Genomic DNA, 15,687 nt, shown 5'->3' on the forward strand with positions numbered 1-15,687 from the left:
GTAGTTGTCTTAGAAGCCTTGCTCTGCAATGCACTCAAGATCATAGCATGCTTTGCGTTGGAATCTACTTCCAGCCCTTTTCCATGGACAGAGGTGCCACTCACTAGACTGGATCACTCACTACTCCATCCAACCTGTACTTGTCCTTGATGAACAACTCCAGTACCTATGCCTAAGGCAACTTCTAAATGAGGCTGAATAAAAAACAAACAACCAAACAAAAAAACCCAAACAACCTCTCCCCCCACAAAAAAAAAAAAAAAACAAACCAAAAAAACCACCTAGAACAAAAATACAACCAAAATAAAACATCAATTAAAAAATACCACAGTTAGCTTCTCAGCTCTAGAAAGAAATTTCTCTAGAAAAATATCTTCCAGTTTTTTCCCCTAGAGTAATTTATCAGTCCCAAATGCAGCAGAGAGAGTCTGAATGAGCCAACAGTGCAGTGCCCAAGACTGTCCTGGGTTCATTAGGGAAGCATTGCCAGCAGGTCATGAAAGGTGGTCCAGCCCCTTTTCTCAGCACTGGTGAGGCCTCACCTGGAGTGCTGTGTCCAGTTCTGGGCTCCTCAGGACAACAGAGACATGGAGCTCCTGAGGTGAGTCCAGCAGAGGGTTACAAAGATGATTAAAGAGCTGGAGCATCTCTCTTGTAAGGAAGGGCTTGGGAACTGGTCCTGTTCAGCCTCAAAGATATGATTGAGAGGGAGCCTTATCAATGTGCACTGGTGTCTGACAGGAGGGTGTCAATGGGATGGATCCAGGCTCTTCTATGAGGTGCTAAGTAATGGGAAAAGAGCTATGGCCAGGAACTGATGCACAAGAAATTCCACCTGAACATGAGGAAGAACTTCTTCACTGTGCAGGGGAGCAAGCACTGGAGCAGATTATCCGGAGAGGTTGTGAGTCTCCTTCCCTGGAGACACCCAAAAACTGTCTGGACACAATCCTACTCCCTGCTGGAGTTGGTTGAAATGAACCACTGTGGTCCCTCCCAACCGGACTCATCCTGTGGTTCTGTCATTCTGAATGGAGAACATGGCAATAAGTGGCTCCTCAGAGCTGCTTGGGCAGCTTGGCTCTGCTTTGAAAATTTTGGCTTGCCTTTGAGCTCTTCTGGAATGTTGTATGGTGAGAAATTTAAAGTGCGGGGAATTTAGACTCAGTTATTGATTTTAAAGATGTTTAAGCCATGGGCATTGATCTCTCTACCCTATTATGATTTTTATGTTTCAAGCTTAGTTCTGCCAGACACCAGAAAATATGTCCTTTTGTATTCATTATACCTGTCAACTGAAACAGTGTTCAAAGGCATACAAACCCTGGCATACTTCATAGCCTGATTTGGAAGAACTTCTGCTAATATAGCTAGCAACATTTTTGAGTAGGATTTTTCTGCATTTTAATATTAGATTTATTTTTTTTCTGAGTTTACTTTTGAAATGCCGTTAGAAGTCACTAACTTATTCTACAGAAATAAGTCTAGTTAAATTCCGTTTGAAGCAAAAGAACACTTAAAAATTTTCTCATAACAACGACAGTCATTCAGTCCCTGTGTCCAATATACCTGTCAATTTTAAGACATTTTCAGGAAGCAATGTACCTGATGTAATAAGTCTTGTACCAGTTCTGTTTGCAATTGTCTAAGAGATTCAAAAGCTGTTGTGGGACAATGTGAAGCTACTGATATTTTTGTCCAGCAACAACCAAGAATCATTTATTTCTTTTTGTTCTGTTTTTGTATTAAACAGTATCAATATTCATTCTTTCTCACCTTTTTAGACCTGAGGTGTATGATTCCAATTCTGCATTATAATTGAAGAGTTAAAGTCTGGTTTAGAGCTAAAAATCATTCTAGAGGCAGTTTTCTTTGCAAGATAATAATGTGAAATATATAACTGATTTCCCCTCAGTCATCATTCCTTTCAACTGTGGACATTTTTGAGATAACAAGGCATTCTGAATAAGTCATTTGAAAATGAATGGTTTTGTAGGTTGGGTTTTTTTTTCACAATAGGGCAACTTTGTCAAATGACATATGTGCCTTATTTGGTTTTGCCACTGTTTTGATCATGCTTCCAGGTTTTACTCTAAACTTCCTTTTACTGATAGCTTTCATACGAAATCTTTTCTTGAGTGTACGACCACTTGGTCTGGGTCTTTCATATAATTGCAGGTAAACCGTACATTAGATAATGTGTTGCATTAGATATCCAGTGATGCATGTATTCTTTCTGAATGTGAAACTGAATCAACTACTTTCCTGTAGTCCAGTAGCAGAGACTTCTCACAATCTCCAATATCCATATTTCATAGCTTCATGCCCCTTCTCAACCACTGCTGTATGAGACTCCTTGTTCCTTAACATGCTTTATAGGCTTCTCAAGCAGAAATTGATTCCTCTCTTTCATTAATATCCTTCAGATGTCCCACTATAGATGTCCCCCTATATAGGGATTACTGTCAAAGCCGCATTAGCAGCTCCCAATCAGTGTGGGAAGATGAAAGGCTCTTACCTTTCCTTCATTTCTCAGGAGCAATAGTTTTGCTTTCCAGCCTTTTCTGTTATTATTTGACAATCTTTCACTGTCCTTGATGTTTACATGTACTTTCTTAATTTTGTTTGTACTATAATCCTGTAAGAAAACCAACCTGGATTATGCTTGTTAAGTTTTCATACACTAAAGCCCTGGCTCTAGTAATATATATAGGCACCACTTAATTGCAAACTAAAAAAATAATGACTTTTTAAATTTTTGTGCATTAGCTTCTTGCACAAGGAAGTTACTCGGGTTTTAGCTTTGCAGTTCTGAATAATGCCATGTGCCTACATAGATCTTTTGAAAAGGGGCACCAAGCTGTAGAAAAGACATCTCTTCCACTAAGAAAATTACTCCTAATTAGATCTTGTTTGCACATTAGAATAATTTTGATCTTTTTGATCAAATTGCAACTTTTGATAGTTGCAATTGGTTCTGAGATACCTCTGTCTGTGCATCTTACCATTATTGCAAACCTGTCTCAGAACCAGCTGTTACCTGTGAGTCCTCAGAAGTTTTGCCTCTAGCTGTCTTAGTTACCTAATTGCCATTTGAAAGACATTTATCTTGCAGTCAGCTCCTCTAGACACAAGTGTATTTTCTTTCCAAACACTTCTCATCAAAACCAGTTAGCAAAAGCTTTCTGTATATTGTTTTTGTGCTAGATTTTATTATTGTTTTTGACATTGCATAGGATCATAGGGTCACTTACATTGGAAAAGACATTTAAGATTGAGTTCAAACACTTAATTCTGCCCTGCCAAGGCCATGTGGCAGCATTGGAGGGGACTTTCACAATGTATTAGTGTTTCCTGCTTTCTGCTGAAGTCATCAGTCATGTAATTACCTGAGATTACTTTCCTCACTTTCTCTGCAAAATTATTTGCCACTTTTTTCCCCAAAGAAATGGTATAATGAAGAATTTTAGAATGAATTCATTCTAAAATTACTTAGCTGTAATAAATTTTGTTACCCTTTGCCATTCTGTCCTGGTGTGGGTTTTCTGTGCTGTAAGTGTAGAGACAGTCTGAGTTAAACAGTTTTACTGATAGTTGTAATACTCTAGTATTTAATGTTGTCTTAAGAACCTTTCCTACAGCATGGAGCTGGAAGTAATGGTGCCAAGCTCTTCCTGTCTGTATCTAGCTTCTGCGGCTGTTAGTGCAGCCAGACTTGTGCTTCCTGCTTATCAGTACATCCTAGTTGCTCCTGTTGTAAATTTCACTACACACCGAAGTTTTCTTCAGACCTGTCAAGTGGAGAAAATCAAACTGGAGCAGTAAATTCTAAGGTAATAGAAACTGTTGTTGACAGTTCTTAGACTAAGTTCTAAGGTAAGAGAAACAGTTACTGACAATCATGGTTGTACAAGACCTTGTGATTTGACACAGTGCAATGTGGTTTTGGCACAGCAGCTCAGAATTTACAAGCACTCTTGCCACATAATATCCTGGAAAGTGCAATGCAAAGGCTAAGGTAGAACAACAGAACAAATGTTTGTCCAGAACAGATAAATCCTGACTGAATTTTTCTGTATTTTTAATGCGATCCACAGTATTGTATTGCATACTGTTAAGGATTTACTCTCTCTTTGCAGCGTTCAGTAATTCCTGTAGAGAGAGATACTCTTTGGGAGTAATGAGAAACACAGCAATCCAAACCATAAGTGTAAGCCATAAATGTAATAAGCCATAAATGTAATCTTCTCTGAAACATCTATAGATTTCCATATCTACATAACCCTAATATTAACAATTGTCATTAACTTTTGGTACCAGTGTCAGGCAGTAGTGGTCTGTCATGGCCTATGAGTGTCAAAAGTGGCCTCTGTAATGCATAGTGTGTTGGATTGACCCTGGCTGGATTCCAGGCAGCCACCAAAACTTCTCTATCACTTCCCACCACAGCTGCACAGGGGAGGCAAGGATTGAGAGTTTAGAGTAAGGGGGATGAGAGAAGAGTTTTGATGCTCAGCAGTGTCTTGATATGCTCCTATCTTGGTTTTTTGTGGTGGATCTCTTGGTTATTGCAGTATATTGGGTTCTGTGATCTGTGAAAGAGAAAACCAGAAACAGAAACAAAGAAGATGGATAGAAGAGGCAGAGCATAGTAAATGTCTTCTGAGTATCTCCCATAATGAATAAAAGATTGGTTGCTTCTTTAACCCAATATCCTCATTCCACAGAGTTAACTTTTGCAGTAGTCAGGAGAGGGCATGGCTAAGCTCTTCAAGGATTATTCTATTCTACCTTGTATCATTGCTGGGGTCGGGGAAAGAGAGTCTCTTCCAAAGAGAAGGGCTTCCTTCCAGTTGAGTAAGTGTGGTGCAGGTTCTGACCTGGAGGGAGGGTTGGATAACATCGGTTCCAAGCTGGAGGGGGCAGTCAGGTGGCACTGGTTCTGAGCCAGAGGGAGCAGGGGGGTATTTATGTCAGGGGTTTCCACAGTGAATAATAACCGTGTTTTTCCTTATATGAACAGTAACAGCAACAATACTAAAGGCATATATATGTAAGTATATCTCACTACCATTCCTAGTTTTTGTTCTTATCTCAGTCAGTGATCTTCACCTTTTGTGCCTCCCATTCTCCTCTCCAGCCCTCCACAGAGGGGAGGGAAAACGAGTTGAGTGGCACACGGTTTGGAGAATCTCAGTGGGAGCACTAAATAGAAGAGTACTATTCCTAAATCATGACAGCCAAAAACCCAGGGTGCCATAAATACCAGATCTTCAGATTACTTGGAAAGGTTTAGTCATCTTACAGGAGCAAAGCCAGAACATGGCAACGCACCCCAGTTGTTACATTCATATAGGATGAGCACCATTTGGGAAGTCCAGCTATGTCTTCCTACAAATATAGCAGTGCAAGGAAATTTGGAGCACATGTTCTGACAAAAGCAAGCAGTTACCAAAGATGATAGGAGTTCCTATACTTTCTACTCTAAGGTTTATACTGTGCTTTGTAGTAATAAAGTTGTGGCTTGTTTTGAACACATTCTTGCTGGAACATTAAGTAATTCAATTACAAACATTAACATTCACAAATTAATTTTCAAAGGCAGAATCATTCACAGTTTATTTTTAGAGTTGTTTTTTTTTTGCCTTTCTTGGCACAGCAAAGGTATTTTCACACCTGAAGGATGGGATGCCATCCAGAGGAGCTTGCACAAACTCAAAGACTGGGTGTACAGCAATCTCTTGAGGGTTTAGTAAGACCAAGTGAAATGTGCACTGGTTGGAGCAAGTCCTGATATCAGTACAAGCTGAGGCATGAAGGAATCAAGAGCAGCCCTGCCCAGAAGGGCTTGGGGGTGCTGGTGGCTGAGAGGCTGGACATGCCCCAGCCACGGGCACTGCCAGCCCAGAGAGCTACACGTGTCCTGGGCTGCATCCAGAGCAGGGTGGGCAGCAGGGCAGGGAGGGGATTCTGCCCCTCTGCTCTGCTCTGCTGAGACCCCACCTGCAGGGCTGCATCAGCTCTGGGGGCACAGCACAGCAAGGACATGGAACTGCTGGAGCAGGTTCCGACAAGGCTGCCAAAATAATTAGAGGAATGGAGACTGAGTATTTGGTTTGTTCAAAGTGTGGTTTTGTTTGTTCAGTATTTGGTTGGAAAAGAGAAGGCTTAAGGGTGATGTAATTGTGGCCATTTAGTGCCTGAAGGGGGCCTAAAGGATGGAGAGAAAATATTTACAAGGACATGTAGTGATAGAACAAGGAGACATGACTTCAATCTGCAGTAGGGTAAGTTCAGATTTGATATTAAGTAAAAAAATTTATTTTGAGGGTGGTGAGGCACTGTAACAGTTTGACCAGAGAAGTTATGGATGTGCCATTATTGGAAATGTTCAAGGCCAGGTTGGGTGGAACTCTGATCAGCCTAGTCTCAAGAAAGGTATCTAGCACATGGCAGGAAGGTAGGAACTAGATGATCTTTAAGGTCCCATTCAAGCCATACCATTCTATGTTTCTGCCTTTTTGTAATGCAGATACATATAAACTGTAAAAATTAATTTTAAAAGAAGAAATCTGATCAAAATAGAGTTTTACTTAGCCGTTTTGGTTTTGTTATTTCCTTCTTTTACTGCCTTGTGATTTTCGTCTTTCCCACAGAGGACTTTTTCTGATATTCCTGTTTTATATTTCATCATCTTTTTAAAAGTATTTACCTGTATTAAATTTAAGAATATCACGTGTGTGATATTATTACTGAAAATGATCTTCTGGACAATTGGTTTATCAAAAATAGTTATGAGCTGAATGTGAAAATATGTTCTCTTTTTCTTCTTGCAGCCTGCAAATGATAACCTGCATACAGATGATGAGCAGGAACTCAGAGGAGATAAAGAAAGCTATCTCTGTGCTGTGTGTCTGGATGTTTATTTCAACCCTTACATGTGCTATCCATGCCACCATATCTTTTGCGAACCTTGCTTAAGGATGCTTGCCAAAGACAATCCAACCAGCACTCCATGTCCACTGTGTCGTACTACAATTGCCAGAGTTTTTTTCCAAACAGGTATAGAAATGAAGGATTTTGCACTTATTTACTTTTTACAAATAAAAATTATTTGTACTTTTCCTTCCTGTATGCATTCAGAGCAAATTTTGGTAATGTTAATCCACTGTGAGATTTTCTTTCCATTTAACCTCTCCTAATAACATTCCACGCAGGTTCTCTTCAATGTCAAGAAGCTATTCGGGACATGTACTTTTAAACTTTTTATTTTAGAAAGGAGATTCTGATTGCTTTCTTTTCTGATAGAATTCTTTTGTTTCTTCTTCCTGAATAATAACAAGCTCAAAACATAATAAACATTTCTCAAACTATCCTAATGGAAAAGTATTTTCAAAATTGCTCACTTCATGGCGCACACAAAAAAATGCTCTTTTCATTTATGACATTAAATTTAGAGACAATTAAAGGCTTGGAGATCATCTTCTTAAACCCTTGATCATCTTCTTAAATTCTCCTGTCCTAGCCTCCTGTACCCTCAACTCTAGTGCTGTGTACTCTTAACAGTAGGAAAATATGGTGGCTAGGGTGTTTGGTGTCAGATTGGGTATAGAAATAGAAGAGGGTAAGTAGTTCTGCAGATAGAATATCTGGAACAGCATGAGTCAGTCTTTTATGTCCAAAGCTTATATGGTAGATTCAAGTGCCATTGATAAAATTGCACCATGTATCTGGAGTCAGGTCATTTACAGCACTTAAAACTGTGCAGAGACAGTTCACAAAGTAATGGAAATGACTCAGCCATGCAGGAGTGTTTGTTTCATTTTAGACTCTACAGAGATCTTGCAGAGATCCTCTTTAAGCTGTTGTGAGTGCTGTGATGATGGCAGGTTAGGGATGCAGACTGAAGTATGGTTTCACATTGATCAGCAGAGCTGCCCACTTCTGTTTCTGGTTGTCCACAGACTCTGCTTTTGAACAGACCTAACTACCTAACTTTGTATGATTTGATGGCCGGTCAGTTTGAGGAACTGACTGGGATAAAGAACTCATTTGGGTGGGAAGGAAGCATTTTTCAGGTGAACCTATTGCCTCAAGGTGATTCACTGAGCAGCTGCTGGTTGCCAGGGATAGAGACTGGCTATACCTGCACTGATGCACTGCAGCAGAGAAAATGGGCGGAAAGCTGCAGCCTGAGCACTCTCAACACCTGCCAGTCTGCTGTATAGAGATTTCAAGCTGTTCTCATTTCATTTTCCTAATGTTTGATGCTCCCTTCAATTTGATGTACAGATGAAGTGTCTTTCACTGATAGATAGTTAGGTTTTTCTAGGGCTATTTAAATTTAAAAAAACCAATTTAGGAGATTTGCTGCAGAAAATTACCACTGGGAGAGCACAAAAGTGGAATAAAGATGCTTTCTAAAATGTATTTGCAAAACTTTTCAACATGTTACAGTTTTCTAAGTGAAATATTACTAGGATTATTTGTAGCCTTTGAGTACCTAACATACAATGTGTAAAAATGCCTGGTGGGAGGGAGTGAAGAGGAAGGAGCCAGATTCTTTTGAGTGGTGCTCACTGACAGCACAAAAGGCATTCGGTACGAATTCAAACACAACAGATCCCATCTGAACACAAGAAAGAGCTTTTTTTTTGTGTGAGAATGTCAAGCAGTCTGGTCAGAGAGGCTGTTGAACACCCGTCAAAACCCAGCTGGGTTCTGGGCCCCTGTGCAGCTGACCCTGCCAGAGCAGGTTGGACTAGCTGTTCTCAAGACATCCCATTCAACCTTACCCACTCTTAAAATATTAAATAGGTATGTAGCTCTTTTGAGGAAGAAGAATTATGTGCCTAAGGAGGACATAAGGTATCATAGATTTGTAAATAGAGTCTACTATAAATAGTGGACCATGACAGTATATATTTTGTATTAACTACTTCAGATGAAAGAAATCTGCAGCTATTTGTATATTGCCATTCAGTATATAGCAATATGTGCTTGACTTAGCAATATATTTAAAAATAGGTACAGTAATTTAGCTTTGTTTATTATATATACTAAGAAAAATATTTTGAAATATTCCAGTTCATACTGGAACAACTTTTAAATTAACTAAGGGGTATTGATGATGATATTGTATCCTCAGAGGAATTAGTAAAATCAGCACATTAAGAAGATGAATGGTGCCAGAGCAATGTAAAGCATAGTAATTTGGGGTTTTTTTCCACTCAGAAGAGTTATTAAGCCTTTAAAAACTTATGCTTAAGTCACTGCTACTATAGGTTTGTGCAGGTAACAAAGCAAAGTTGCTTGTAGTCTTTACATACTTCTCTAATGCTGCAGCTGGGATGTCTTATGTCCCTCATTAATTTCGATGCTCTCTGCAGCTTTCCTTTTGTAAAATATGTGTGAGTGCATATATTTTACAAAGATTTGTCAAAAAGAAAAAAATTTAAGGATATACTCAGAAATTCACTCTTTAGCTTGTACAGTTTTGCAGACTGAACATAACTGCAACAGAAGGATGCATCTAACATGTCAAAAAAAAGGGCTAAGACATCAATTATGGAGAAAATCAGTGTTTAACTGAGAGTTACAAAGCCATATTTGACTCACAAAGGCAATTCCTCTGGCCAGTTGCCTTGGTCAGCTGAGCCTTTTTTACAGGATCCCTTAAGCATGAGTTCCAGTCCAGATAGGTTGCTCTATGGTGCTTACTATGTGTTCCCATCTTTCTTAAAGGCTTTCTTAGAAGCCCTTCTCCCATCAGGATAAACTCACATCTGATCAGATGACAATGTGCCCAGGATACACATAAGAAAACAGCTCTTGAGCTGATTCCATCAAGTAACTTAACTTAAAAGAAGCATCTTTTAAATGCTTCACTTACAGGGACAGAATGATCTTCTGCACTTCCATTAATAAAAATTTAATTTATGTTGTTTGCAAGAAGCGCCAGATCTGACACGCATGTGCAATAAATCCACCACTTTGGAGAAATACAGATTGAGGGTAGAGGTTGTGCAAGGGAGGTCCAGGCACGTGGCAGGGAAAGAGGGTCGTGTACCTGCAGAGGGACAGGTGACCTGGCCAGCCTGAGGGGATCTTGCATTGAAAGCCCAGCCAAGCAGGCTTCTAGAAGCCAGTAAGTCTTGTCACCACTGTCTTTTCTGAGAAACAGGAATTAGATGCCTCACCAGAGGTTTCAGTATTTAAATTTGAATAAAATTGAAAGAACTGTGTTGATTTCTGTGGTCTGTAGCAGGAAAATAAAATGTTCTCTGTGCTGTGAGAAGCAAGCAGAGTCTCATCAAAAGCCTGAATCTCAATAGTACTTAATCCAAATATGTTCAGTAGCATATAAAGCTCTTTCATAAAAATTTAAAAAACACTAGTGAAAAATGCACAGTTTGTTCATTTTACATTTTGGAGAGAAAAGGCCCTTTTTCCTTCAGTGACAGCAGTTTATATGTGCAGTAGCTCTATTTTCACATAACGAGATGGAGGATTTGAAGATTCTGTGCTCTTCATGTGTTGTGTAGCTTCGTGCCACCTGCATTGTGACATGGTGAAATAAAGGATAATTTTTAGAATCAAACTAGCATGGGGTTTTTACTTCAAATCTGTTAATGTTTTCATCTTACACAGAAAAAGCAGAGGCATTTTTTTCTTCTTTTTGGAGCCTGCTCACAAAAAGCTTAGCTTTCTTAAATTTGCCAGAGAAAAAGATTTTATCCTTTCATAAAATATTTATTATTGGAAAAGTATGTTCCATTACATTGGACCACATGAAGTAATAAAAAAAGCCTTCTCAAAAATCCTGTGAATGTCTTTTCTTACTTTGAAGATACAGAAAGAATTATGGTACCAGCTACTATTAATATTTATCTGGAGCCATCTTGGTTTGGAGGCACAAATTGATGAGCAGGGGGTTGAAGTTTTTCCTGTTAACTACTAGCTTAGCAACCCTGTTTGTTATCAGTAGATCAATTCTATGGTAGGAAAATACTGTTGTTTTTAGTTTTCCATTGCATTCCTATGAATATCTTAGTTTGGCAGTTTTAATTTGCAACCATGTAGGTATTTCCCCAAATTATACACTGAGAAGATGTTGATTTCTTGAGATTAGTGCATAATGCCAACTCTTGCAATGTGTCATGAATCATCCTACAAATGTTTTCTTAAAAACTTAAAAAATAATTAATTAACAGGATTAATTAATTAGTATTATTAACTTCCTGTTAATCCAAAGTATTTTTTAAAATCTAAAAAAAATTTCAGACTCTTCCCCTTCCTTTGCTTTACTGACTATTACTGAATGGTGATGTTAAACAAAAAGCTGAGAATTAATACCACAGTCATTTTTATGGATATAATTTTTATTAAGAGAGATCATAATAGTTTTGTAAGTTAAATAGCTTGATTTCTTAAATGCATAATTTTGCCAGAAATTATCATAATGACATAATCTTTTCTAATTTTTTTTTCCAAAGAAGCAGAATGTTTACAACTTGCTCTTGCTATGTATGGAAATGGTTGCATAAATGTGATTTTTAAAAAATAGGTGTTATAATCAGAAGAATTACACAGTAGATATGGCATTTTTTATTTTGTGTAAATTTATGCAAATTATTATGCTCATTATTATTATGCTTTATTTAGGGCATTGATGTATGTATTCTTTCCCCTTAATTATTGTAGATCTGAATAACTCTACCAGATCTTTTTTCCCTGTGGAATATTTGAATTTAAAGGAAAATTTTCAAAAATCCAATTCTGCTAAATGGCCTCTACCAAGCTGCAAAAAAGCATTCAGAGTTTTTGAAGGTAAGACTTTTAATTTTTGCCTGAATGTCATTCAAACTCAAGCGTAATATTTGAAAATAAGACTCTGATTAATACGTGCCATCGGCAAACAGACAGGTGATTCTTAAAGTAGAGATGAGTTTAATTCTCATGGGTGATTCATACACAGTGCTCTGAATCTGAAGATAAACTGCAAACTGTAAAAAGACAATTGTGCTTGTACCTTTTAATTTATTTTTGAATCTTTAATTCTGTACACATTATCAGGATAGTTTTGTATAGCTTCCTTCTCAGAAAATTGTCTGTCTGCATAGTGGAATAAAAAAAATTACTCTAGGAGAAAAGTTGCTAGTTCTGAGTGTGGTAAATAAAGACTCTCAAAAAAAATCAGAAGAATCAGACTTTTATAAAAGAAGTCAAATAAAAATTTTGAATGATATATATTATTCCATATATAATGCATACGAAATACAGCAATGGGTATGGGTGTTTTCATTTCATTTTCTCTTTATTGTATGAAGAAAACTTAGTCTCTTGTTGCTACTTTAACACTAAACATTTTCAGGATTAACTGATCATGAACTGAACAAATTTAAGCTAGACCATCTAAATGCAGGATTCACTGTTTACCCATATTTCCCTGCTTTCAGTCTAATGGCCTTTCCTCACCAGGCCTCATGTAAATTTACTTGTAGTTACTTGTGTACACTTTTCATAATGCTAGCTAGCAGATATGCTTTTCCTGTTTGCAGGATCAGATGGCGTCTAAAAGTATGTGGGGAAAAAAAGGAGTTGCATTTTATATTCCTTGTATAAGTCTACCCAGGCCTTTATAAAGGTGACATTTGATAAATTCTGGAACTCCACTTATAAAATCATGTCAAGTAATGTCATAATTTGGTACTGATAACATCAAGAAATGTTCTTGGCCATCAAAAATAGCAGGCTAGAGAAATTTGAGAACTCATAGGTTATCTTTGGTATTATTCAGAGAAAAAACTGTTGACAGGACAATGAGGACGAGTACTTACTTTGTCTAACAGGAGTTGATATAGTATGAGTGTTAATGCTGGGCTTATTGATATATTTTAATGTATATTATGCATGTGACATAGTTCCTTTATGTTTTGTAGTCTTATACAAATTATGCCTTTCATAAATATCTTTCTCAATGCTAAGCATTGTACAAAGCATAAGTAAGTAGAAATAAAAGAAAGGTCTGGAGACATCATAAAGTTTCAGTATTGTTACACCTGAAAATTTGCCAAAGATAATTTTGAGTGCTGGAATTATGTGTCTCCAAAGTATAGCCTAAAGGTCCCACACTAAATGGGAACATGGTTAAATCTAGTTAATGAGACACACAAACCATAAAGCTGTCTGAAACTTTGTCTTTGCATTTCTCAATAAGAGGATTGCTGCCTTGTCTCTCTTCTGACTTTTGAGTTCAGTAAAAACTACTGCATGTTTGTTTGCTTTCAAAATGCAAATATATAGTATTTTCTTCCTGGACTGTTTATTTGGGCTTATATCTAAATTGTACTTAGCAACCCCTAAAGTTCTGTATTTGGTTTCCATAATTGTTTTTGTTCACTGGCTCAGGACACTGCTCAAACTTAACAGGCATAAAATGCTGAGAATAGTGGCAGCAAAAGTCTTCTGACACCATATTAGATTCCATTGCAAAGGGAAACCCTGATACCACTGAGATCTGAAGGGATAAAGAGGGTACTTAGATTAATTTTCTTGTAATTAAGAACCTAATAGCCTAATAAGATGTTATAATTTCAGAAGTCAATTATAAAGAATGGGAAGAGGAATAGGGTGGGTACATGAGTAGAGTGACTGGAGTGAAAAGGGATGTCATTACAGTGCTTAGAAAGCAATGAAATTTTGCAAATTTGAACATGAAAATAACCACCTCTGTATAGGAGTGCACTGTCAAATACTGCAGTACAGTACTGTATTGGCAAAGAATAAATTCTGCAGCCATGTTAGAAATGCATATGCTCTTTCACTTTCATATCCAGCAGGTCCAGTGTTCATGGAGTATCTGGAAGCTCTTTTCATATTATTCCAGCTTTCATTGTGACAAAACCTCTTCCACAATATAATTTTAATACCACAGATGTAAAAATAGTATACCTTAGCCAGTAAATCACTCATTAGATATGCTAGATAAAATCAGACCTCAGAACTAGATTGGGATATGAGGAGACAAAAGTTACTGTTAGGAAGTTTAGATTATATACAAAATTTATCAGGTTAACTAATTTTGACTTTATAAACATTGCAGGACTGCTAGATAAAATCAAGCACTTCTTTGTCCTTACTTTTTTTCCTGAACTTATTCACTTAGCCAGTTATATTTGGTAATCTACATGTGAGTTTTCTTTCATATGAGATTTTCCATAGGGAATGTAGAATTATCAAACAACCCTAACTTTTCAGTTCTTATACAAAAAGAAAGAAACCTCAGCACTGCAGCACTTTTGAGCTTTACACCGATGAAAATTGCTCCAGATTAGTTTGCCCTTGTATTGCACTGTATTTTTTTCCAATAAAATAATCAACAGAATTCCCACTTGTTTCATAAACATTGCTTATGGTATTGCTGTCTATATGGTGTTTGGTCAAGGATAAGTTAATGATGAAATGAAAATGCTGTTCACAAAGGAAAGCAATTCTTTTCCCATTCAGATTTTTAATACATGGAAAAGTTAACAAACTAATTTTAAATTCCATAAAATGTCTTCTGTTTCATATGAGATAAAAAAAGATACTATATTAGTTATTTTTTGAGTACTGACAACTTCAAAAAATCGCAATTTCACAACAGAAATAACATCTCGATTAATAATTTTCTTAAATAGATTTTATAACAGATAAATAGTGTAGTTTGAACAAAAAAGTTAAATAGCAAGCACACTCAATTGGATCTTATTATCATATATCATAACTGAATAACTTAAGTGGGGCCTTTGTATGCCATTAAAGTGGAATTGCATTCTGTAAGAGCTGTACAGTTACAGGAAGTTCACCAACAAAGGGTAGGTCCCCAACAGTAATTTGATACAGAAATGTGAGCTAAAATAAGAGATTATAATAATTTAAATTGCAAATATGATACTTAATTTGACATTGACTTTGGTGTAATCAAGTGCAGAAATTAAAAATGACTGAGACATTTAGTACACTGTGCCTAAAAGTGTTATTTCTAAAGTTTTGCATAAATCTGATTATTTATCCTGACTACTTTATCCTTTATCTCTGCAATTATCTATTGCAGAGATAAAGGATAAAGTAGTCGGGATAATGATGATTGCATTGTAGATAGATGCTGGTTGCTTGCATGTAGAGTAAGGTTGTAGAGATGACTCAAGAAAATAGAAGTAGGTGCTCAGAACTGCAGAGGAGTATTATGGAACCTCTTACAGTTACAGCCTTTGGTTAGTATTTGGAATCATAATTATTCCTAGGCTAATAGGAATCCCCTCCATCTGTTAATGTTGCTGATGTTTTATATAAAACATGGCAATTAAATTGAAAGTCTAGTTAAAAATAGAATGTTTGTTTCTATCTTTTCAAATGTTTAATCTAGAAAACATTCCTCCAGTGTTGTATACGATGAAATCTGTGCAGATTCTTTCCTAATCTCATGTCTTTAGGTACTTAATAAAAATATTGACTTCTGCATCAAGATTGCAATAGAGTGTTTTCCAAGCCTACTAAAACCTGGTGGAAATTACCATCACTTCAGTAGGTCACATCTGCTATGACTTTTTATGTAATCATTCTCTAGAGAAAATGGTGAACCATTTCCTTTAGAGAAAGCTTTTAATAATGCCAGTTGGTAAATTTCTTTGTATCTCTGTCTTT

The 15,687-nt window shown here is 37.0% G+C and overlaps 1 protein-coding gene across 3 annotated transcripts in view; it reads left to right on the forward strand.

Annotated features, from left to right (window-relative positions):
• The window catches only part of RNF180 (ring finger protein 180), a 69,816-nt gene that overhangs the window by 38,635 nt on the left and 15,494 nt on the right, over positions 1-15,687 (forward strand). For all 3 annotated transcript variants that reach the window (XM_063180246.1, XM_063180244.1, XM_063180245.1), the window contains 2 exons: positions 6,837-7,062; positions 11,704-11,829. In XM_063180246.1, the coding sequence (XP_063036316.1) occupies positions 6,837-7,062; positions 11,704-11,829 (352 nt within the window). The remainder of the gene's footprint in view (positions 1-6,836; positions 7,063-11,703; positions 11,830-15,687) is intronic.

The sequence above is a fragment of the Melospiza melodia genome, chromosome Z, assembly GCF_035770615.1.
Source record: "Melospiza melodia melodia isolate bMelMel2 chromosome Z, bMelMel2.pri, whole genome shotgun sequence".
NCBI classification, from domain to species: domain Eukaryota; kingdom Metazoa; phylum Chordata; class Aves; order Passeriformes; family Passerellidae; genus Melospiza; species Melospiza melodia.